At 40.1% G+C, this 25,773-nt stretch overlaps 1 protein-coding gene across 1 annotated transcript in view; it reads left to right on the plus strand.

Annotated features, from left to right (window-relative positions):
* Positions 1-25,773, plus strand: part of ARMC8 (armadillo repeat containing 8) — a 111,631-nt gene that overhangs the window by 44,085 nt on the left and 41,773 nt on the right. The window contains exons 9-12 of the mRNA XM_018553911.1: positions 366-456; positions 4,106-4,166; positions 4,416-4,616; positions 15,273-15,368. Coding sequence (XP_018409413.1) covers positions 366-456; positions 4,106-4,166; positions 4,416-4,616; positions 15,273-15,368 — 449 coding nt within the window. The remainder of the gene's footprint in view (positions 1-365; positions 457-4,105; positions 4,167-4,415; positions 4,617-15,272; positions 15,369-25,773) is intronic.

Genomic DNA, 25,773 nt, shown 5'->3' on the forward strand with positions numbered 1-25,773 from the left:
TATAATATTATATTATATTAGTGCCTTTTAATATTAATTGACCTCCTTCCCAAATCAGGTTATATTAGTGTTCAGAAGGAATAATCAATTCCAGGATAAAGTATAATATAATGTTAAATATCTGCTTTCATGGACATTGTTGCTGTAGGGAAATATTTGTTTAGCATGTATGGAAAAAGTAGATTACATTTCCTATAGTTGAAGTTTAGTGAGCATTGTACCTAGAAAGCAGTGAATTGTTTAAATGTAAGACTTTTTAATAATAGAACTTAAATGATGAGTGAGGTTTTGCAAAAGTGATGCTGAAGATGAAGACATCTGGAAGACGTTGAATTTTAACAACCTATTGTATTTATCTCTTGCAGTGCTGGTTGATGGGGAACTACTGCCACAAACCTTTGCAAAGATGTTACAGCGAGACAAGCCTATAGAAATGCAACTTACAGCAGCTAAATGGTAATTGACGACAAAACATTTATTAACATTACTATATATATATGATGTTCTTCCTTACTCCCTATTTATCATGTGAAAAGATGAGTAATCAATCTTGCAGTATGTGCAGGTTGTCTAAATGATTTGCAGTTGTGCCCATTGCATGATGGGAACATGACATTCTGTGATGTAAATACCTGTTTTAGGATGGAGAATGTGCTTGTTTGTCAGACTTTACAAGGTCTATAGAAAGGGAATTTGTACTGCTGTGCTTGCTGCTTTCACTCATTCTGAATAATCATAATACTAATGTGCAGACAGGATGGATCATGGTTTAGGAATAGGCACGTATGTATTAAAGGATGGCTTTACATTTGCAATGGGGTTGCACATTTTCACTCCCAGGCTGGGCCATACACAGAAGAATGGGCTGCCCGATTCGTTTTCGTTTTCTGTTGCCAGTTCTGTAGAATTGGGCTGATCATTGGAAAATTAGAACTAATTGCAACATTCTTTTCATTGTAAATGAAGTGTATATTGGCATCGGAATATTAACAGACTATTATTGTAGTTCTTCCTTTCTCCCCATTTATTATGTGAAATGATGAGTAATCATTCTTGCAGTATGTGCAAATTGTCTAAATGATTTGCAGTTATACCTGTTGCATGATGGGTTGCTACAGTTCACCAAAAATATGTAGATGTCAGAATATGCTTACAAAATAGAAAAAACGTGAAATCCTGTGATATAAATATCTATTTCAGGATGAACAATTTGCCTGTTTTTCACAATGTACAGTTTCTGTATAAAATGAATTTGCACTACTCTGCCTGCTGGTTTCACTCATGCTGTGCAAAAAGCAAGGATCATAGCTCAGAAAATATGCATGTCTCCTCGACTGGTCCTTATAAAAGGATGGCTTTACATTTGCAATGGGGTTTATATGTTCAATCCCAGGCTAAACCATACATGGACGAATGGGCTGCCAGATTGGACTTGTCGACAGCAGCAGCAGAATTATCAGTATCAGAAAATCTGCATGCTTTTATTCATTCCTAGTATTCCTATTCCGATGTAGTGTTTATTAGGAGATGCCAGATCTGCTATATTGTCCTGTAGTTTTTGTATACAAAGTGTAGGAACGAAATATTGTGTTTTCATAGGATGTAAAGATTTTTTTACTGAAAAAGACTTTAATTAGAGTCACCTAAAGACAAAATATAATGTTTATTATAGAGTATAATTCTGGTGTGAGACTTTAGATAAAAGCTTAAAGTGAAGTAGCCACATAACAAAATCTAGTAAAAGTAAACTGTTTAAAAAACAAAAAAAATGGGTGGCTGCATGTATCTATGGAACTAAAAATCCTCCTCATTGTGCCCATGGAGTCGTTCCATTTCTGCAACTCCAATCTATACCCCAGATTCTGAGGTTAAGAAAGCCAGAGTTGCATCTAAAGAAATCCAAGACATTTTTATTAACCATTGCAGTGGAGCTACCCCCCTGCTGCAAGTGTTAAAGGAAAAGTACTGATTTTCACTCATCCTCATAGTTAGAGCTGACCTGTGACAAAGAAGCTGTCACAGGTTGGCTCTGTTGATCGGGAAGTGAGCATAAACATGCAGCCGATCTGCTCACTTCCCAATCATCTCCCTGCAGAGAGCGGCGACTGTAGGTCACCGCTACCCACAGGTATTCCCCCCTCCCCTCTCCGATCCTCCAGCGTTGAGTGGAGGAACAGGCGGGGGAGTGGGCGGGCACAGCTGGCTCTGCCTCTAGATAGGCCGAGCCCGCTGTCACTCACGCAACTGGGTGGATCTCGACAGTATTGTCGAGATCTGTCCCGGCTGTGGCGCCCTCAATATATCACGGGCAATAGCCTGCGATATACTGTCTGTCACCGCTCCCTATAGGGATTCCCCCCCTCCCCTCTCTAGATAAGCCAGCTAGGTGGATCTCGACAGTATTGTCGGGATCCATCCCTGCTGCGGTGGTCTCAGTATATAGCTCGCTATATACTGAGCTTTGGGTCACGGGAGGAGGTTAGTATATGCCCTCCCATGACCCTAAAGAGAACTATGGGGAAAAACACTTACCCCATAGTTCTCTTTTAAGTGTTTGTTTGTGTGTAGGTTAAAAAAAAAAGTTAATCTCACACAAAACCAGCTTCTTTTTAGACCAGTCTTTCCAGCATCTCTCACCCATCCCTGCAGTGGTCTAAGGACCTGTAAATAATCACGCCTGTACACCGTGTTTTAAACATGAGGAAGATTCCAATGCTGCTATGGAGGAGGAGACCGGTTGGAGGGAGCTGTGACAGCTGGCCAGCTTAGAGCTTCGGGTGAGTATAACTTTTTATTTTTGTCCCTGGACACAAACGAGTAGTTAACCCTTGTAGTGTGGGGGTAGCCCCACTGCAAGGGTTAATAAAATGTTTTCCTGGAGTTCTTCTCTACGTAGTACTATTTTGAAACATCAGTGACGCCTTCATTGTATTGTGGGATGTAGTGGGAATGTATTATCAGTAGGTTGCATTTTGCAGATAGCTGTTACTGGTGTAACAGTTCTCCTTACAGATTAACACCTGACATTTTTAGTGTGTGTGTGTGTGTGTGTGTTGTTTTAGTTTTTTCCCCCTTACCTGTACTAGTAAATATACACTATATGGGTAAAGGTTTGCGGACACCTGGCCATCACACTTGTAAGTGTTGCTTTGGCATCACTTTCAAAAACCATGGACATTAATATGAAGTTTTAAACCAGATTGTGGAGTGCAAATTTGTGCCCATTACGCCAAAAGAGCATTGATAAGGCCAGGTACTGATGTTGGATAAGAAGACTAACGGGTTATTGACAAAAGGGTGAGGAGTTTGGAGAAGGCAGGGGAAGTGAACAATCTAGGACAACATAGCTGAACTGGAAAAATTCTCCAATTCAGCTAACTTTCCAGTTCAGCTATGTTGTCCTAGTGATTGTTCACTTCTCCTGCCTTCTCCAAACTCTTCACCCTTTTGTGAATAACCCTGTTAGTTCACAGTAAAAGTTTCAGTTCATCTCAAAAGTCAGGGCTGCGTGGGAGCCACTTGAGTTTCTTCACACCAAACTGGTCAAAAGATGTCCGTATGGAGCTGGCTTTGTGCACAGTCATGTTATCACACAAAAGGGTCTTCATCAAACTTTTACCACAAAGGTGCAAGCACACAATTGTCTAAAATGTTTTTGTATGCTGTAGAATTAACAGTATCCATCATTTGAACCACCTGATCTCAATACTTTTGAATGGTTGTCCACATACCTTTTGCCATTCAGTGTGGGTGTGATTGTTTGGTTTCCACAAACGTTAGCCAGCAGTGCTCCAAGTTGTTCTCAGGAAGGACTTAAAGGTGTTAATTGATTTCAGATGTAAAGCAGTATCGAGAGAGTGGTGTCTCTTCATTGGATTGCTGGAGCTAAAGCTTCAGGTAATGCAAAATCACAGATCCAGAAACCATATTTAGTGCTGAACTAGTGGTTCAGTCACCAGTGCAGTCTTTGCCAGTCTACTTCTTATGATCTGTGCATGCACAGTTTTTCACCTTTCCACCAAGTGATAATAAATAATGGGACGTATTATCGTATTCTGATTGCCCACTTAATTATCAAATCTGATCAATCACCTTTTTTTTCCAGCTTAACATACATGTGTCGATCAGGCTCTATTCGAACAGATGACAACTGCATTGTTCTGAAAGTGAGTAGCTGTGTAATCTTCAATTGTCATGGATGGTCTTCAAAGTAGATAATGTTTTACTTTTGTTATTCTCCACAATATTGTCACAGACAACCACAAATAAGCCTTACCAACCCATTGTTATCCCATTTTGGCTTCAACAAAGAACTTTTGCTTTAACTAAAAAAAAAAGAAAAGTTTTTGATGTTGCTGTAAAATACTTGTAAATGTGCTCACATCTTTAACTGTGCTGTACCTTTCTGTTTTCAGACACTCCCCTGTTTGGTTCGAATGTGTAACAAAGAACGTCTTCTAGAGGAGAGAGTAGAAGGTGCAGAAACTTTAGCCTATCTAATAGAGCCAGATGTGGAGCTGCAGAGGATTGCCAGCATTACAGATCATCTCATCTCCATGCTTGCCGACTACTTTAAATACCCCAGCTCAGTCAGTGCCATCACTGACATTAAGAGGGTTTGTATATATCATTGTCTGTTTAGTTTAAATCAATGTTGAGGTTACATGGAACTCGCACACAATTTTTAAATATATAATTAGTTCTAACAATTACCAAAATTTGACAGTTTGGCATCTGAGTGAAAACACTTTGATGTAGAAATTAAATGTGTCCAGTATCTACATAAGATATGTTTTGCTTAAGATTATATGAAAGGCCCATCTGCTTTTCACAACATATCATGTGTTTATCAGGGATAAAGACTAAAATTGGGCCTATAAAAATGTAATTACTGTTTGAGTATATTACCTAATAACAGATGGCTGGCCCGTGGGTGTTTTTTAGCTACATAACATCATAGTTTTGTTTATTTTAAATGTGTCAAATTATCTGAAGCGATACATTTATATAAGCAGCATATGCTGATTTATTACTTGCATTTTAAAGCTGATAATAGTCTGCAGTTGCCTACATACAGTAATAGGCAGAACATGCTGCTGGGTTTTAATAAATCATTGAGGAGAGCCGTAGTAATGGACAGTGATGGCAGCCAGTCAGATCACTAAAGGTTGCATGAAATGGGTTCAGTGGTTGGCACATCTAACTTGATCTTTGAAATGGATATATTAAATAAACCCACCAATATGCCCCATACAGCAAAGCTGTTATGATGCTGCTAGACCTGGATATGCCTATTCTGCAGCAACCTCATACAAAGGCAAAAATGTTGCCCAGCGCTATCAATCATTTGTAATAAATGAAGAGTTAAAGAGGAAAAAATGTAAATCCCGGTTTGTTGGAACCCATTGATATAGTAAAAGCCCCATAGCAAATGGCAAGGCTCCTGTACTGTCGTTTGAAGGGCTTGTTGGACTGATGTCAGGCCACAATATTCTAGGCTTCCACTTAGAGAATCATTTATTCTATAGTGTTGCATTGTAATACCAGCTTTTACTAGCTGGCACAATTAATAATTACCTCTGTCCCTGAAGATTTGCAACTTTTAGAGATATGGGGTCACTTTTAGTAACAGAATAGTCTCCTATAACAAGGTTATTTTCATGTGATTTCTATTACTTACTCTCTGATCTGATCACTGGTTTGTAAATTGTAGTCATGATATAACTGCATCTGCTACCACCCAAATGGTAAGTTGTAAAATTAGGAAAAGAGGGGTTGCATCTTAAAGTGACACTAAACCTGGGAGTTAAATCTTTTAAATACATTCAAGTACCTTAATTATTAACAAAAATGACTGACAGTCACCGCTCTGATGATCGGGAAGTGAGCGAGCGACGGTACGTGTTCACTCCCCGATCAATAGAGAGCCGTGACAGGATCAAGAGGTGAGCGAACCTGGTATGTGTTCGCTCACCTCCCGATCTACTGAGCCGACCTGTGACAGTCTCATTGTCACAGGTCGGCTAGAACTATGAGGTGAGTGAAAATCACTCATCTCATAGTTCTCCTTTTAAACCCTCTCTGTCCAGGCCATTTTTCAGTATTCAGCGCTGAGGCACTTTGACTGGCATTTATTCAGTCATGCAACGCTGTACTGAAATTCATTTGATATCAATTTTCGGGGACAGATAGAACTTTCTTTTGGTGGTATTTAATTGCCGCTGGGGTTTTTATTTTTTACTATATAATGAAGAAAATTCAGAAAATCTTGGGAAAAAACAACCTGTTGTTCCTACGTTATGTTCTAAAACATTTATCAGCACCCAATTTTTTAGTAAAATATAAAAGATGGGGTCATGTCGAGTAAATCGACACCAAACATGTCAAGCTTTAAAATTGTGTGCCCCTGCGAAATCGCAAAAAACGTCCAAACTTAAAATTGGCCATAGGTGTCGCTTTAAAAGTTTATAATAATATAATGATAAATGTATAATGACAGGTCCCCTTTATGGAGACATCAGGGGTCTCCAAGACCCCTAATGTCACCTAGGGACCCCCAAAGAAGCTGATAAAGCAGAGATCTTCACCAGCTCCTTCTCTGGCTATAGCGGCCAGAGAAATGACAGCTAAAGGCAGAAGTGATGCAATACACATCTCTTTGCCTTTAGAGAGAGAGTAGCAAGCAGGAGAATGCTGATCTCTCCTCTATTATCACTGTAAACAGCCGCTCTGTCAGTCCCTGGCCTGCAGGGGGCACAGCAAAGCTCGGCACAGCAAAAGTGGCAGCGGAGAGGGGGCTGCACGCTGTTTGTTGTCATACAAGAGATCGGACGGCTGTAGAGCCACCCGAACACTTTTATGCAACAGCCATTACCGGCGGTTTACATGTACAGTGTGATTCTGTCCATGCGCAGTGACGGCAAGCAATTTAAATACTTTTTTTGCTCGTCATCCGACTAGCTTTCTCATTTCAAATTTTGACAGTCACCATGGGGAACAAAAGTACTCGCCCTCCAGAAGAAAAGACAGTGTATGTTGTAAAGTAACCACCTCTCCAAGCTCACTACCTTCAAGGAGTTCAATCACACGCTTAGTTTACCAATTTGTATTGAGATCGTTGTTCCATCATGGAAGTGAACTTGGAGCGGTGGCTACTTTACACACACACAGGGACTATGGGGAGCAAAACTAGCCACCATCCAGAAAGAAGATCCAGAAAGAACAATGTCAGCACAAATTCAGAGATGATTTGAGGATCTACAGCTGAGTAATGCACAAGTAAGGTACATTAAGGTACTTGAATGCATTTTTAAGGTTTAACTCCTGAGTCTAGTGTCACTTTAAGGTCTGGCCAGCAGCACGTATTGCTGAATCTTAGCCCTTAGGAACTGTTTAAAAGCTAGTTGTTTTAAAGCATATGCAAATGCATTTTTTTAGTTTTGGATAAAGTAAGGAAAGGTTTCTCCCCCTGTCAAGTTCTTATTGCTGTCTGTGTATCCCCTATCTTTGTCCTGATTACCATTTATACTGAGACAGAAAGTGAGCAGAAATGCGACATGTCATAGTTGTTACCAAAACAAGAAGTTAGGAGGATACTTCCAATAGGGACACCTTTTTCTGTGTCCCAGAGAGGATTTCCTTTTACTATGGGGAGATTTTCTAGAACTAGACTAGAAGTGTGCGAATCTTCCAAACAGGACAGTCAGCAAAAAATAACTTAATGGTTTAATCCTTTCCTACTATATTCAAAAGTAAAAAAACAAACAAACAACCTATCACAGCTATAAGGGTCTCGTTCTTGTTTAATCTAGAAATGCTTGGCAGAAATAGAGCTGTTTTGGGCTGATCTTGCTGCTAAAGCTTCTAAGAGAAATAACAAGGCAACTGGTAATTTGGCCCACTAGTGCCTGCTTACAACCTAAATAATTGTTTTGAACGATCATGCCCTTAAACAGATTCCTATACACGTGGAAAGAAAAAAAGCAGTTCCTCTGCACTTGCATTTAAATTATTATTTCCTTTCTATAAATTCTGTTTGTTGTAAGTCTGTTTCCTAAAGAATGGAAATCTCTTCATTTTTTTTTTCTTTTGGTTTTATCAGTAATGTTGCACTGCATATAGGTTTCTCTTAACTCCCATGTTTCTGCTCCTTGGTTAGCGCAAACCTGTCCTCTTTCCCCTCTTGTTGTACACTACAGCAGCAAGAAACAGGGCAACTTTGCACCGAGGAGACAGACTCGGGAGGGGCTATAGACGAATCCTACTGCACTGCAGCCTCTCTTACCTTTCCATTGTCACAAATGACTCCGCAAGCACAGCTTGTCTCACCCCCATCTCCAGAGTCCAAAGTGAGTATATACTGTTTGTTGGTAGGTAGGTTCTAGTGTGTATTTGTTGCTTGAGCATACAAACGCAGCATTTTGTTCACTGCTGTAAAGAAAGAAAATTGTGCACTGAAAAAAGCTTATTGAAGAGGTCTGATGTATATACATTACAGTAGGGTCCAAAACAACTAGATTTACAGAACCAAGTTTATACTCAAACAAGATAAACTTTTACAGTTATATTAGTTAACATGTTTGTCAGTATTTATTCACAGTCAGATAGCAGTTTTGAGGAAAGATGAAGGAAAAACACTTGCTGGTGTACTTCTACTACGTTTTGGACTATACTGTATTAAGGAAGTTATTTTGGAATTCTGTTGGACCAAGCTTTTCTCTTTGTGTAGTACATGTTGCTTGATTTTTGTGTTTGATGAATGTGTTGCATTAAAATAATTAGGAATGAGTTGCAGTGCACCTGTGCCCAGACTATGGACATTAAAAGTATTTATATGTTCTTAACAAGCTGTAACACCTTTAAAACAAGCTATCCCTGACTCCTGACTTCTATAGCTGCTTGTAGTATGAAATAATTCATTCTTAAGGTGTCCATACACCTTGCGATTATCGTACGATAATTGTGGGAAATCGCAAGGTGTATGGAAGGCATGCGACCGTCTCTACTGTAAGGTTGCACGTCTTTTGTCAAAGGAGCATGCTAGAAAACCCGCCGAGAATTGTACAATTGTGGGCGGGTTAGTGGCGTGCTCGTTCGACAACTGCGGACCGGGCCGGTGTGCGCACACTGCCCGTTCAGCATTGCGGTCATCGGAAGCCCGCCCCTCAGCAGGGCGGGCTTTTTGATGATCGCAAGTACGATCTGCTTGTCCAAGATGGAGGGATCGTGCGAGCTTTTAATTAGCTTACAACCATCGCAAGACACAGGTCTTGCGATGGTTGTAAGGTGTATGGGCACCTTTTTAGAGATGCTTAAAGATCACAACGAATAATTTAAAGTTGGGTTTAGTCCGTTTCTAATCGCTTAGAAACACCAGCTGTGTGTTTTTAAATTCGAGGCCTGGCTGCTGTAAAAATTATACTCTGCTGCTGCAAAAAGTAAACAAGAAATAAGTTGTGATTTCAGTGCCTCTATTGTGAACTTGAAGATGAATGTCACCTAAGGCCTCATTCACACTGCCGTATAATACGCTGCGCAGAGATGCGCGCATCGGTTTCTTCCCCATATGCAAATAAATGGCTCCATACACATAGCTGCGTATGGAGTCGTATTTTTGTGCGCAAAAACACAATGGAACCAAGATACGTCCGGGCTCGGAATTGCTGCATATTTTACGTGCGCGCGCACATATACGTGTATGTGCGCGCGGACAGTACATTAAAGTTTCTATGAAAAATGATGCGTTCTGGGATTACATACAATTCACGCATATACGTGCATACATATGCGCATATATGAGACTATATGCATTTACAAATATGCGTACAATTTTTCTCTTGCGTTGTGTGTGAATGAGGCCTGAATGCCTATAGCAGCAGAGGTTAATTGGGGCTTGTTTTAAAGTGCTGTTCTTTCTGGTCTGTTTAAGGGACACACAAAGTCTTTAGACTACTACTACGGGAGAACTGGACATTGGCAAACTGTCAGCCAGCCTTCCTGCTACAAGCATGCCTCAGTTTTTTACTAGCATCTTAGGAGGATGGACTTCTTCTTTTCTTAAGCTCTGATGCTGTAAAGAATAAGATTCTGTCGGGCTGGGGAAGATTTCTGGGCAACTGTCAGTGTAAGGAACTTGGTTGTTGGGGGAATTTCGTCTCCCCATAAATATCCTGGAGCTTTGGGCGATTTGGCTGTCCCTTTTAATGTTAAAATTGTTAGGTCAGCTGATCCAGTTTCAGTCAGACAGTGCCACAGCGGGGGCATTGATCAATTATCAACACAAGAGGTAGAGCTGATCTTGTCCTGGGCAGAACTTTTTTTCCAGATTTGTCAGCTGTGTATATTACAGGTATAAACAATTGGCAAGCAGGTTTTCTCAGTCAGCAGCACCTGGATCCGGGAGAATGGTCCCTGCACCTAGGACCTGTCCCAGAACCTGTCACAGGTGGAGGACTCCAGATGTAGACCTCCTGGCCTCCATGTTCAATGACAAACTGGACAGATATTTGTGTTCAGGTATCTCTGGCAGAAGCAGTGGATGCTCTGGTGGCTCCATGCAGTCAGTACATCCTGATCTATGCTTTTTCTCCCCTGCAACTTCTACCTCATATACTCAGCAAGACATTGCTAGATTTCTTAACCACTGTGGGACAGAAGTCCCACTCCTCTGTGTTATTGATCATGCTGTTGATGCTGCTTATTATAAAACAGGCATGCTGGTAGTGGGGAGGAGGAAGTGTTATACTGGGCTAGCCTTCAGTTTGTTTGCCAGTCCAATCCTCTTGTGGTGGCAGTATATCCCAAAGGTTAAAGACTTCCTTTTGTCCCTCAATGGACTTCAGGCAATTTTTTTTACAGTGAGTAGAGAAATCCTTTTACTGTTCATAATATGTAAGTACTTTAGTGTTTATAGTTTAGCTACAGGTGCAGCTCAAGTTTTGTCTGATTTATACATCTGCCTTTATTTATTAAAGAGGACCTGTACTGTAGAAAGTGTGCTCAAAAAAGGGAAGTATAAGACAAAAGCTAGATGCCAGTATTTCCTGTAGGCTCCCTGCAGCTGATCTTTTTTTTTCCTGCCTGACTTTCCATGTCTTGTTCACTGTGTCTGTGTGTGAAGTTGGCCACCTTGGTAAAGGGAACAGGGCTTTGCTTCCTCGTATCAAAGCTGCCCCCCGAATATTGGTAATAGGACTGGTGGAATAATGATTATGAAGAAGCAGGAGAGGTGCATAAAGCTTAGATTATGCATCTCAGTGCTTAATTTGAATGAATGAATGAAGCAGAGAGATGCTTTTTTTGCAATTCCTCCAGCACAGCTTTCTCTCCAGCGAGGAGAACAGTGGTCAGCAAAGTAGTCACATCACCACTGGCTATCATGAAACGATTTTTGACCCAAAGTATTCATTAAAGATACTTTACAGTTTTATTTAAACATTAAGCATTTATATGCATAATGTGAGCACATCTTTGCTTAGTGCTTTAGCTTTTTGTTCAAGCATTGCTATAGAACAGTGGTCCAATCTACTCCTATTAATCAGTAAGCTGGTGATGTGAGAATCCGTGATCTGGATGTGGGAGAGGAATTCTCACACACTCACTGCAGGGTCCTTGCTGTCTCTTGCGTTCATAGAAAACTTAATGTAAAAATGAATGCCAGCACTAGGAATTTTTCTCCGTCGCCAATTAGTTTCAGACCTGCCTTGGATTATTAAATATATTTTGTGATACAGGAAGCAGGGAGAGAGGCATTTACAGAGTACAGGCTTTAGGGTGTGCCCCCTTAGTGTAAAGTGCTTTCTAGATTCTGGGTGAAGGATTTATGTAAATTGAAAGAACATTATCATTTAAGCACATTTTGCTTTTTTTGGAATTGCCTGGAATTGCTCTTATCTTCCATTCCATTCTCCTGAGGTTCATAAAAGTTTTATGTATTAAAGTGCTAGAGAGAAAATAACACAATTTGTATCTGATATGGTTTAGAATACTGCCTTACCTGACAGTTCATGCAAACAATTTGGGATCTTAGTGCTGAATTGCAAAGACCAGTGTAGAAAAGTTCATATTGGGTGGATGTGTGTGAGCTGAATCACCCCTTGCCTATTTACTTCTTTGTCAAGAAACTCCAGCAATGAGATGTGCCTTCTATAGAATGCCTGTTGTGCCAGCTATTGCTTAGTTTGCTTTCAGGCTGAGTGAGGTTGTTGCGCTTATTTGTGCTTACACATTTTCTCACACTTAAGTAATTTTGTTATGAAATATTTTATATAAAATGACATGAAGACCTTATGACTTGGTTGTTCTCCATACTAATTAAAACATTCTACTCACAACCCAGGGCAATACAAAATTAGCATATGAATAAAATAAATAAAAGGATACATGTACTGATAATTGGCCAGCTTCCTGAGCCTCTATTGGTCAAAGAGGACACTACATAAAAAGACCAAGAATGAGTTTTAGCTGAAGGTTGCCCAAAAAAATAACTAGAAAATTTAGCCAAAACGACATCCCAGATATCTAGCTCCTGCTGAAGCCCACTTTCTTTGACATGCATTTTCCATCCTTTTTCACTTTCATACCTTACTTTTAATATGTGCACTTTCCTATCTGAGAATGTGTTTTATTAAGATACAATCCTAATAGGGTTGCACAGATACCAAGTACAGTACTCGGTACAAGTACGAGTACATGTACCGATACTTTTGAGCTCCAAGACTACACTGGAGAAAAATTCTAAAGTTAGGAGGCAGCTGTCATTTGTAAGGAGCACACGGAGCTCCTGGGATTTGTACATCTGTTTTAATGTACGATTTTGTTTTTATAAATAATGGGATGCACAGATACCAGTTTTGCGGGTACGAGTACTGGTATTTGCCGAGTACTTACAAGTACGAGTACTGATACATTTTTGTTTATTGTCATGTGACAGTTTTTCTAAAACAATACAGACTAATGATTTCAGGACAGTAGTGGAGTGCCAGAGCCAGGTCCAAGCTGCAACCCTGGTAGTTCTCATGATAATGCCAAGTATCTGCACTGGTACTCAAAGTATCTGTGCATCCCTAAATCCTAAGATAATGTCTTCCTTGTTAGTTCACTATATAGCTGTAATTCTTTGAACAGTTTCCTTCAGATATTCTGACCACATCTGTTTCTTTTGCTATGCAACATTTCACCTTAGGCATATGAAATTGTGTCTAAAGTGTTAAATTGTATACAAGTTCAATTCGCCCTATAGTTTACTGAAAAATATATTTTGGGAGGGCTTAGCCTTTAGCCCTTTCACTACCATGGACGTAAGGCATCCAGGCCGAGCAGAACCAATTGCAGTTGGCCAGGTCAGTATGCCTTACATCGGCTGCATTCACCCTTTTGCTATAAGCTGGTGGTTGATTCAGCATTTGCACAACTGTTGCTGGACCTATAAAATCACTAGCTCCGTTTTTTATATTCTACCAGTCCTTGCTTTCAGAAAATGTATGGTTTGGTGGGTCTTTTACAAACTCTAAGCTGCAGTTGAAATATTGTCTGGTCAGACAGAGCAGTCTGTCTAGAGCAGTCAGCCTCTGTAACGCACTATCGCATTCCGGTCGGCTTCCTGTGTTCAAGGGCGAGAGGGGGTGTAGCAGTGCACTTAAGTCAATGGCACCGCAGCCACGCCCCCCGCCCTCAGTGCGATCGCCCGCACCAGAACGCGTGGCACATCAGTCCCTGCGTTCCGGTCCAGTACAATCTGCAGAAGCACTATTTTTTGCAGATCGCACTGGACTGGAACGCAGGCAGTGATGTGCCAAGCATCCTGCTGCGGGCGATCGCACTGCCATTGACTTCCAATGCACCACCACGCCCCCTCCTGCCCCTGGATGCGGGAAGCCCGACAGAATGCGATACAGTGAAACGCACTGTTTATGGTGTAAACCGGCCCTCCCAGGTGGACTGCAGGTTCTTGCAGTAACATTTCTGATGGGCAGCCTCACTGGTCATCAGCAATTTACAGGAGAGGACAAGGACTGTGCAAGTTTTAGCACCATCAGGAAGTACTAGAGCTTAGCTTGCCAGTCTAACCCAACAATTTGGCTGTGACAGGGAGGCTGCTGCATGCATTTCATACCTGTAGCAGTTTTGATTTAGTTTTCCCCATGACAGTCTCTTAAAGCTGTCCTTTACCCACGTTTACTTAAAATCCCATCAGCATGCAGCTCTGCATGCTGATATGAAATATTACATTCATTCGTTAAATAAACACATTTATGAGCATTGTCACCAGTCCTAGTCACATGTGCCACAGTTTCAGGAAGTAAAGGAAGATGGATTCATCTGCCCTTTTTTTAATCTGTCAATTTTAAGATAAGGGTTGTTCTTTTAATGTAGCCAGTTACATACACCCTCCTTCATAAAAACTGCACAGTAAAGCTTAAAGCGTATGTCAAAGTACATTTAAACAAAAACATGCAGTAAATGTGTGCAATATATACACATTTCACTATGTTTTTCCCTTTTTAAGACCCTGGAAGTACAAAATAAATGCCCCTTGATCTGCCAGGAAGGCGCCCCTTTCTTAATTTCCTATTGTAGCATGAAAACACGCCGCATTTTTTTTTTTTTAACTGAGCGGTATCAACCCAATTTTTGTTTTTTTTAAACTTCTCGATCCCCAAAGCATAGCCATTAATTGACTTGTAGCCCTAAGCTAAGAATTAGTAGGGCTTCAATTTTGAACACAGGAAGCGTGCAAATGACATAGGACAGGTCTTAATTTGTGACAAGATCTGCACTTCTAAAACAAGTATAAAAAATGCTTTAAATTATCTATTTAGCAGTTTAAAATGGAGCAAATTGGAGAAGTTCATTACTAGTTTCATATACACTTTAAGGTGTTTTAAAGTGGCTAGTTAATATTGTCACCTGTAATAATATTGCCTGGGAGGTAACTTTGCAGGCCCTTTATTCTAATCAAAGCCTTTGTCTTACTATGTTAGGCACATCATCTTCCTTTCTTTTGAAAGATATTTAATTATGATAAATGTGAAATTGAAAGTGACATCTAATTGAAGTCCTCTGAGCAAAAGATAAAAGCAGAATTCAGTTACACACAGTCCCCACCAGCAGGCAGTAAATGTTGGAGCTTTGTTATTTAGTGCAGATTGGCTAAACCTTGCTGGCTTTATGTCACTGATGCTATTTAGCTGGTACAGCAGAGTTGTTTGTGGGAGCATTGGTATTAACACGTGCAGTTTGCTTGATATAACCTTTTTTCTTTTTTACTTCAGCTCGATCATGATTTGAAACACGCCCATGAGTTGCGACAGGCAGCCTTCAAGCTCTACGCCTCCCTGGGAGCCAATGACGAAGACATCCGGAAGAAGGTGAGTCTGGGAGAGGGGCGACCCCCAGTCCTGCCAGCCAGCAGACAGGGTGTGATCCCCACCTGAAAAAAAGTCGCAAGGAAGAGACTTTAACAATGACTGTCTTGTTTAACGCCAGAAGCAGAGACTGTGAGGGTTAACAGAGCAATGAATGAATGAGGCTGTACCTTTTTGGCTTTTTTTTTTCGCCATTAGAAACATAGCATAGCGTGACTGTCAGAGGATGACCAGCACATTGCATTTCATCACTGTCTTCAGCTTTTAACCTTGAGCATTAAGTATGCATGGGTTTGAATTTAGTCTGTAGATGGTCAGGTGTCCAGTGTTCTTAAAGAACTACCAATGGTGTCATAAATGTCCTAAGCTGCTTTTGCAAATAAAACGCCTTTCATTAGCAGCTGGGCCTGCAGACCTGTGTGTTGCATTATCTTCTTTGTCATTGACTCTTCGTTCAACTTTATTGAGAGGTAGATTGTGTGCAGTAGGTTCTAATAGACCAAATGTATTTTGCGTACAGCAATAGAATTACAAAATTGGTTCAGATTCCTTCTCCAGGAGAACACCAAATGGTGCTATATCGTAGGATATATTTTCCTGGATTATGTTCAAAGTCAGGGTGAGTCTAACCTTCTCCCGGTTAATAATAGGTCATGTAATTTCATGTTTTTTTTTTTTTTTTGTAGTTTTTGCATTTCTTTTTTAACTACAAGGCACCTAGCCACTTATTGTGTCAGTACTTTTTCTAATCTTTGCAAATCACATGCAAGATTCAACATCACTGGTGTTGATCAGGTGAGGATTAGGCCTTGTTGGTGTTCCCTGTGCAGAAGTAACCAATGCTGTATGGCAAACATACACTGTCACACAGTGCCATTCAGGGCAAAGCTTTAACCTGCCCTTGGCAGCATATACTTACCTTTTCTTCACCTACCCTCTCATTTCTTCCATGGAGAAAGCTGAAGGAAAGACCTGGTACTTCCGGGTAGTGATTTACCCCATGTGACATACCTGAACCAATCAGCATATACTTCTGTGGAGGTCCTAATTGAACTAAACATATTTGTTTGCCATGCACTTCGTGCATGTTTTGAAACTACAGCATAATGTAAGACACCAATAGGCCATTTAGAATTTTGCAGAGGTGTACAAAGACATTAGATTAGACCGCAAGGTAGCTATGTGTACACTGTAGTAGTGCTTGGTCAATAGCTATTCCTCCCTTGTTATTGTTATCTATGAGTAAATAGATATGCACACTATGTAACACTAGTCTGCATGAAGATCTTGTGAGATTTGGCATGCACACCTGGTTTACCTTTTATCGCTTGCTACCGTAAAGGAATGCATCTTGATTGTTTGGCTACAATTGTCGAATATCTCTGTGTAAGGTTCAACTTCATTTCTAGTTCCTTTTGCTTCCTATTCTCGGTTACAAATTTGTTCCCAATGTCCATTGTCTTCCATTATGTTTTAGGGTATATACAGCCTGTGAATTTTAAGGTGCTAATGGCGAACACAGCAGGTATGCTTTAGTTGCTGTATTAAAGGAGATCTATGAGGTGAGTAATTTCCACTCATCCTCATAGTTAGAGGTGACCTGTGATAAAGAAGCTGTCACAGGTCGGCTCTATTGATCGGGAAGTGAGCAGAAACATGCGCAATCTGCTCACTTCTCGATCCTCCTCCCTGCAGTGACTTGTCAGTCACCGCTGCCCGCAGGGATACCCCCCCCTCCCCTCTCTGATCCTCCAGCGCTGAGTGGAGGAATGGGTGGGGGCGGGCACAGCTGGCTCTGCCTCTAGAGAGGCAGAGCCAGCTGCCACTCACACAGCTGGGTGGATCTCGACAGTAATGTCGGGATCCGTCCCAGCTGCGGCGCTCTCAGTATATCGCAGGAAATAGCTCACTATATACTGAGCTTTGGGTCACGGGGGGACGCTAGTATATGTCCCCCCGTGACCACAAAGAGAACTATAGGGAAAATCTAAAAACTCAATTTATGCAAACTAGGTAGGCGCTTCCCATTATAGATGCAAACAAAAGGCACGCATTCATCAGATATCTGATTTCTTAGAAGGATTTTCACAAATGTGCTATCTATGTATCAGTTCTGATTTAACAGTGATATTTTCCCTGACTAAATTTATACTGACAAATTATTATTTTTAGGAGATTTATACAATTATTTTTCTTCTCTGTAGCATGGATACATTATCCAGTAAGAAAAAGACCTGTTCAGACAGAGAGACTTTAAATCTGCATTATTTAAGATGGATAAGGCAGAATCAGTGAATGATTTATTCCTTGGCAAATGTTATGTGTTTTAATTATATTCACTGAATACTGTGTTGGACACTTCCCATTTCTGCTAAGAGAGAAAGATCAGAGCCCTGCTGCATCACTATTGTACTGTATTTCTTTTGATTGAATTGACTTCTTAAAATCATTTTTACTTAGCAGTTTTTAACAAGGAAACACCTTTGGGATTTAGGTTACATAGGAAGCAGCTGTTCACTAAATTTTGTGTGCTATTTACTTTCAGGGAAGTGACTCTGTGTGTATCAGTGATAAGCAAGGGCTTGGTGCCAACACAGTTTGCCTGATTGGCCTTGGAGGGGGTTGTTCCAGTCAGTTTTGCACATGCTTGGGCGAACTCGGGCAACCTGGGTTCGCACCAAGCCCCTGCTATCACTAGTGTGTAGGTTTAGTGTCTGTGAGATGCAGAACTAATAACTCACAGGTGATGAAGTGCTTCCATTAGAGTAAACTTATACAAGTGGATTCCTAACACAGCAGCTTTAAAGTAAAAGTAGCGTAACATTAAAAAAACGAGCTAGATTGTAGATTTTGAATTAATCCAAAAAGAACAGGAAGTGGCTAAACAAACCTATAACTGTCAGAAAAAACTTGTGTGCCTTCAAGTAGCTCCCACACCTGGGCACATTCGGTACATAGCCCTTACCCTGAGCTCTAGCACTTAGTGGATGTCCCACAGTGCATTAAGGGCTTCACTGAGGCTTTTAGGTCTAGGTTTTTGTATGGAAATTATCTGGGTTCGGGGTCGCCTCTGGCACATAGAGTTTCTAAAACTAAATACACGTGTCTGCACTTAGCGGATTGCATTCCTAAAAATACTGGATAGTGGGACATATGTCTTAACTGATGTAGGGCTGCAACAACTAATCGACATAATCGATTATAATCGATTATTGAAAAAGTTGTCAACTTTTTCAATAATCGATTAATCGGCTTCTGATCAGTTGGCCCTGTTCACGGCTAGAGTGTGAACATTCTAGTAACATAAGAAATATGAGAAATATTAGATGTTTGAAAATGAAGCTGTCCCAGACGTTTTTTTCTATTGATTAGAGAATGTATGGCTTTTCATGGTGTATGTTTATAGTTCTTAGTTGACCAACATGTATGTATGTTTGATCAGAATCAAACACTGTTAGCTTTATAGGGATTGTTTTATATTCTTTATATTTTATATTCTCTTACCAAATTGACCTTGCAATGAAAGTGACCTTGCAACAATGCAATTTACACAGCTCCCTTAGTGATTTAACCTGAGTGAGATGTCTAAATCTGTTACCTATGTCCTTAAAGGAGAACTATGAGGTGAGTGATTGCCACTCATTCTCGTAGTTAGAGCTGACCTGTGACAAAGTAGCTGTCACAGGTCGGCTCTATTGATCGGGAAGTGAGCGAACACATACCGTTGCTCGCTCACTTTCCGATCATCTCCCTGCAGTGAGCGGTGACTGAGGATTCCCCCCCTCCCCTCTGATCCTCCTGTGCTGAGTGGAGGAACGGACGGGGCAGGCACAGCTGGCTCTACCTCTAGATAGGCAGAGCCAGCGGTCACTCACACAGCTGGGTGGATCCAGACAGTTTTGTCGGGATCCGTCCCGGCTATGGCACTCAGTATATCGCGGGCGATAGCCAGCTATATACTGAGCTTTGGGTCATGGAAGGAGGTTAGTATATGTCCTCCCATGACCCTAAAGAGAACTATGGGGAAAAACACTTACCCCATAGTTCTCTTTTACGTTAAGAATCTGGCCTGTCCACTACACTGGCTAATTGTAGATCTACAAACGAGGAATCAGAAAGTTGTATATCTAATATATTTGGCCTGAGGCTACTCTGATATGAGTTTCAGTGTGTACTCCCATACTGAGTATGCTAGAAGTATGGGGACCGTACAGTGGCGACAGCAGCTCTGGAATATAACTATATATTCTTTTGGAATGGAACATTACTTATCTTATATAATGTGATCGTAATGCAAGATCTGCATTATTCATGATGCATATGACACAACAATTTTATATGATTGTCTCAAACAACTCTACAATGCAATTACCTAGTGCTCTCTGCACATACTTTTAGGTGTGCTGTCCAGCTTTCCAGGTGTCTTGAATCCCATATCAGTTTCTAGATTGCTGGAAGGTGGCACAAGGTCAAAATGTTGTTTTTTACAACCTCAGTGGTATCTAGGGCTCAGTAGGCTGCTCTTAATCCGCAAGTACCAGTGAAGTGCTTCTGAAAACTTGCGTAATGTCATAGCGGGTGAAGAAATGGCTCCATTTCTTTTCCTTCATTTCTAGAACATTTTAACAATGAAAGCATTGAAAACTTAAAAGGGGGGAAGAAAGTGCTGGTCTTGGTGTTTCTCATGCAACAGTAGTTAGTGCTAAGAATATGTGTGATCTGACTAACTGGTAGGCAGCCTCTCAGTCTAAAGGATCTCCACGGTATTCTTAGCTCGACAGTGAACTCCGTAGATGTAGTTATTGAAGCTGCCAAAGCCTGAAGTACTCCCATCACAGCTCAATACAACTTTCAAGCTACAGGGATTGTAGTCCATATGCATAATTTCTATCATTAAGCCCTCATGAATGGGGTTTGTTTTGGACCCACGAAACTCATTGGATACTCTACTTGAATGCCCCCTGACTCTAATTGAATAAAGTTGTATCTGGGCTATTTTAATTGGTGTGGTGCTGTGATTCCTACATTTACAGCATTGAAAACTTGTCTTCTTCCTACCATAACTTACTCTTTGCCAGTCACTATGATTGATGGCCTTTCTGGACTCTTGGAAGTTGGGGGTTACAGTGCTCCAGGATTTGGGACACTTAGGCACTGCAGCGAAGTGGTATGTTCATCCACTACTGGCTGCCTGCATTGTAGTTCTGTAGGCTGTTCAGGAAGTGGCAAATTTAGATTAATGAATAATCATTTTATTTGGTACACAAAATCCACGGTCTTATAGATCCATTTTCTCAGCCACAGAGTGTGGTGCTGTTTGACTGAAAAAGGATTGACTTTAATTGATTTTCAATTATGATATTCTTGTAAACTGTGGGTCAACGAAAGAAAATAGGGGGTTCTTCAGGTTGGGCCTTATTTTTCATTATTGTGCGATTTTTTTGTTTCAGAATTACTATCTGAAATATAATTATCTAAACATGGATCTGTAAACCGAAGGAAGCTGGCGCATCCAATTTCACAATGACTTTGTGCTCCTGAAATTAGTTTTCTTGGAAACAGGGAAGGTAGAATAATGCAGGGTTTTGTGGAGTTCTTTAGCACTTTAGTAGAGAATTCAGAGATTGTGCAACCATTCAAGTTTTATGTGGAAGTATAACTGCACTTTTGTTGAGAATTGGCCAAAGCACAGGACTTTGAGTCAAAGTGGAAATTTTTCCCGTAACAGCTGGTTAAAGCTGTCTGTCCTTTTTCCTTTTGAAGAAGATATTTAGTTAGTGACCTGTTTTTGTTTTTTGTCACCAATAGCTCTTTGTGTGCTGCACTTTATTTGCAAGCAGCTTCCTGCGATGGAATGGCAACACTGCTGCACTGCTTGTAAATTCAGAAGTGTTTGTAGCATTGTCACTATCATGTAGGCTGTGCCCGCTTACACCTACAATAAGATAATTGCTATTGTTACTGCTTATTTACAGGCCTGCAGCTGTAAATAACAGTTTACAGCCAGCCACACCTAGCTCTGCCCACTGCTTTTTTGACAGCACTGAAAACCTTCCACTGTGAACTACAGTTTTTGGGAGAGGGATCGTGTGAGGCACAAATGAACCGGATTTTTCTCACACCGGGAGGTCAATTTCTTTTTTTTTTTTTTTACTTTATGAAGCTTGTGCAACTCGTAGCATCTTAATTTGGCACTTGCTCAGACTCATACAGGCATTGACATGTACTTTAAGGCTCCAGAATTCCTGTGGTTGTACAGATGCAGCTACTTTCATAGGGTAGGTGGGTAGCAGCCCTTTTGAGGTTAACTGTACTGCTTTGATTCAAATTTTTTTTGAGAATACATTTGTTTATACACAGATGTGCAGAATAATAAAGCAAGTACTAATCATACACCAAAGAGGATTAATATTGAAATCTAAAATAAATAAGATGATATAGAACGGAAGAGTGATGTCTGGGATATTCAGCAGCATGGATCCAATAAGATCTAACAATCCGACTGCTTTATTTCAGAAGATGCCCTGCAAATCTGTTCTGCTTCCTCACATTTGTCGAACCAAATCCTATGAGCCCTTGGTAAAACATTTGCAGGGAAGCTCATTAAATCCCATCAAGACTGAAAACAGTTCACTTAAGGAATTACTGATAGCTGTTGGTCCTTCGGGAGATTTGAAAATTAATTCGTACTTGTACCTAGGCACAAAATAGTGAGAGGTGGTGCAGCAATGTAAAAATATAAAATAACTTGCATTTTCTTAAGGGTGGGCTATATTTCAGTGGACAGTCTTGCACTTAAAGTGAAACTGAGCTCAAAAGGTTAAGATTTGCTATGTTATAGGGAACATGTTGAAGTGTTAATTGTGCCTAAGCTTTACCCTGAAAAATGTACATTTGTACACATTGTCCAGAAATTTGCAATGCACGTCCTAGTATGTGAGGGTACCTAAGCTTTCCTGTACATACAGCCTCATAGCTGTATATGTACATTGTGCATCAAAGTCACTGTTGCCTCTGATTGCTAGTTTCAGGCAATTTGGAATGAGATTTGTTGATGCCACTTCTGTGTGGCTCACTGTTGTGTGGCTCACTGTTGTCCTTGCTAGAGGCTCTAACATGAGGAACGGAAGTCCTGCCTCTAGCATAATGTCTGTTTCTGTACAAAAGCACAGTTAAAAACAAGGCATGGTAAGACCGTAATGGGGAAAAATCCGCCACAGGGAGACTTGCAGTACTGGTTCCTGGTCCTTTTGACCTCTGTCTGCATTTTTGCACAGCTTCTAGAGTTTAGTTCCTCTTTAAGGAAACTTCACCTAAACATTAAAGCAGTAATTCGTATTGGACCATTTTGTCCTCAAACCTGTACTCTGGTTATGGGTCTAAATGTACCTAAAAAAGCTCCAAGTTACACACAGCACAGAGGTGTGAAGGTAAAAGGTTTGAAACAGTCTAGTGATTGGGGGCATAGAGGTTGGTTATATTTGCAGCCCTTGGTCCAAGTATGGTGGAGTCGTTAAAGGGAATATGGCTTGAGAGAATAACTGAGGCTCCTATTGCTGACCCTCCAAAACAAGAGATGAGGAATTCTGATATTTTTTCACACTTCTTTACAGAATACTTGTTCTGCATCTGTGACTCAAATTTATTGTCACCAGATAGTCAGGTATCTAGAATTTTCAGAAGGAGACAAGAAATGGCAGCCCCCATACTTATGACAGTCACTTCAAAAGGAACCTGACTGGAGAAAAACTTTGTAAGTGATATTGCTGACTAGCTTCTTAAGATGCACCGTCTGGGGCTTTCATCCTTATTCCTTTAGTTGTTAAGTCTCTAATCTGGGACAAGCATGTGTATAACATTTGTCAGTGAAGAAAGGATAAGGATAACATTCCCAGAGAGTTCATCTTCAAAAACAAGCAGACCGTGGCCACTCCTGCACTAGAGGATTCTCTGTAAGAAAGCTATAAAGTATATATTAAATTGAATAATTGGGTAACTGAACTTGCATTTACTTTGGGAAGTTACTATTGAATTTTAAGTGTGTGTGGAGCTATTTTTTTGTTTTGTGTAAAAACCACAGTGGGTCCCATTTTGTGCACACTTTTGTAACGTAGTATTGTGCTGGAAGTAAAATCTAAAATTGATTCTGTTGAACAACATCATGTACAAAAGGATAGCCACGTTGTACTTGGTTTCTTAGGCCTTGTTCACACCGATTGCGGTGCGTTCCAGATGCGGTCCGTTTCACTGCAAATGCAAAAAATAGAGCAAGCAGCATTTTTTGCATTTGCAGTTTAATGTCCGGTTGCACTGCGGGCGTGGGGGGGCGTGGAAGTGGTGCCATTGAATTCAATGCACCGCCATGCCCCCTCCTGCCCCAGAACTCAGGGGGAAGTTGTGTGAGGGATTGCGGTGTGTTCCAGCAGCTACCGCTCTGGAACGCACCGCATTCGATGTGAACAAGCCCTAAGCCTTGCTCTGATTTCGGACAGCAGTAGAAAAATCTTTGCCTTATGCAGTATTCTCTTTTCTGTATTTAGTTGTGAAACTACCAAACTAGTTGTTGTCCTACTGTCTTCCCTAAATATTACTGGATAGACACTGTAATGTTTTAGATCCTCTTTTTTTTTCTTTTTTTTTTTAGGAAAAAGTGCACTTTCAAAACCTTTTTAATGTGCTTTTACTACCAGTACAAATTTTGCTGGTTTGGTATTTGTCAATTTACCTAACAATTATATTTTTACTGCATTTGCTTGCCAAAATGATTTTTCCATAGTTTTCCATGACGCATGGGGCTTTTATTTGGTAATTCATTTTTTTTATATATTTTGCTTATGTGAAAATTTGAAAATGTTTAAAAATATGCACTTTGCATCAGTTGATCAGGCAACTTTTTTTTTAATACATAAAACTATTGTATATGCTTCGTTAAAGTAAATCTTCCAATTTATCCTACAATTTAGGGTACCCCAAAATGTGTATGGTTTGATTAAATATGTCAGCGGTAAGTCATTTTATATAAATTTGTGTACATTCTAATATTTTTCTCATACTGTGCTTAAAGTTCAATGGCTCTGAATCACAGAAGAGAAAATTCATTAAAAAAAAATAAAAATCTACCTTTTAAAAAAGGGCATATCAAGGTATTCAATGAGTGGTGTATTGTAGGTGTATTTTAATTATTATTGCAAATTTTACTAGAGGTGGTCACAAAAATTCAATGGAGATTCAACCAGGTTTATTTTCAGGCAATTTTTTTGGGCCAGTAACAAACTATGATTTAAGCGTTCGAAAAACACAAAGTGTTGTCCTCCATACTCTTTGGTAGACCCAGACCTGAGCGATCTTAGCTGCCTTTATAACATGTTTGGTTTCTCCTTTTTAAACTGGAGAACTTTCTTTGAAGATCCTAATTTACAGTTGGACAGGAAGGGTTTGAACAAAATAAAGTTAAAAAAAAGTAGTACATCTCTGTAACACGGGCAATTCCATTTGGTTTATCCCTTTTTAAAAAGGTTGCAAGTACATAAATATATCTGTGTGCTTCTAACTTTGTTTAAGCTAATAACACATTGTGGCTGATTTACTAAATGCAAATCGCCTGTTCACTTTGCAAGGGAATTTGCACTTTGCAGGGGAAGTTTCCCTTACCTTTGTGAATGTGGTAAAAATTCACTTTGCAAAGAATAAGCATGAAAAAAAATTAGGATTTTTGCTTGCACATTGGATATTGGATGTCAGCAGTGCTCATTCACTAAGTTAAGGGGAAACTTCCTCTGCAAAGTGCAAATTCCCTTGCAAAGTGGAAATGCAATTAGTAAATCAACCCCTTTGCTTCTGCACTGAAATCCCAAGCAGTGTTGTCATCGCTGCCCAGTTTTCTTATGCTAGACTACAAAACAGTTCTGCTTGTTTCCATAACATGGAGGTATGTTTTCTGTAGTACAATAGGAGAAGGCTGATTGGGATTTCAGTGCTGAAGAGTGCACAGGAGGTTAGGAATGAATTTCTAGCAGGATTAACAGGTACTGTATTTTCTTTTAAATTTAAAAAATAAAAATGTGCTCAATACTTTATTTTACCCAGACATACAATTTGAGATTATTCATTTTGTTTTCAGATATAAATGTTAATATTTTCCCTTTTTGTTGCTCTCATTGAAGAGGTTTATTGTATTTTCAAGGGTCCTGCAATTTGAATATAATTGTAATAGTATTTTAATACTATTTTCTGATATTCCTTTGCTGATGCATAATGGCAATGGACTCCTAAAACCAATGGACTTCCCAATAATGCATTCCCAGGATTCATTTGGATGACCCATAGGAATACCTTCTTACATTTATCAGTTAAAAAGCACTGCGGCAACTGCTTTTTGCGAGTTTTTTTTTTTTTTTTTAAAGATTTC

This window comes from Nanorana parkeri, unplaced genomic scaffold (genome assembly GCF_000935625.1).
Source record: "Nanorana parkeri isolate BGI_ZX_2015 unplaced genomic scaffold, ASM93562v1 scaffold134, whole genome shotgun sequence".
Taxonomy (NCBI): Eukaryota; Metazoa; Chordata; class Amphibia; order Anura; family Dicroglossidae; genus Nanorana; species Nanorana parkeri.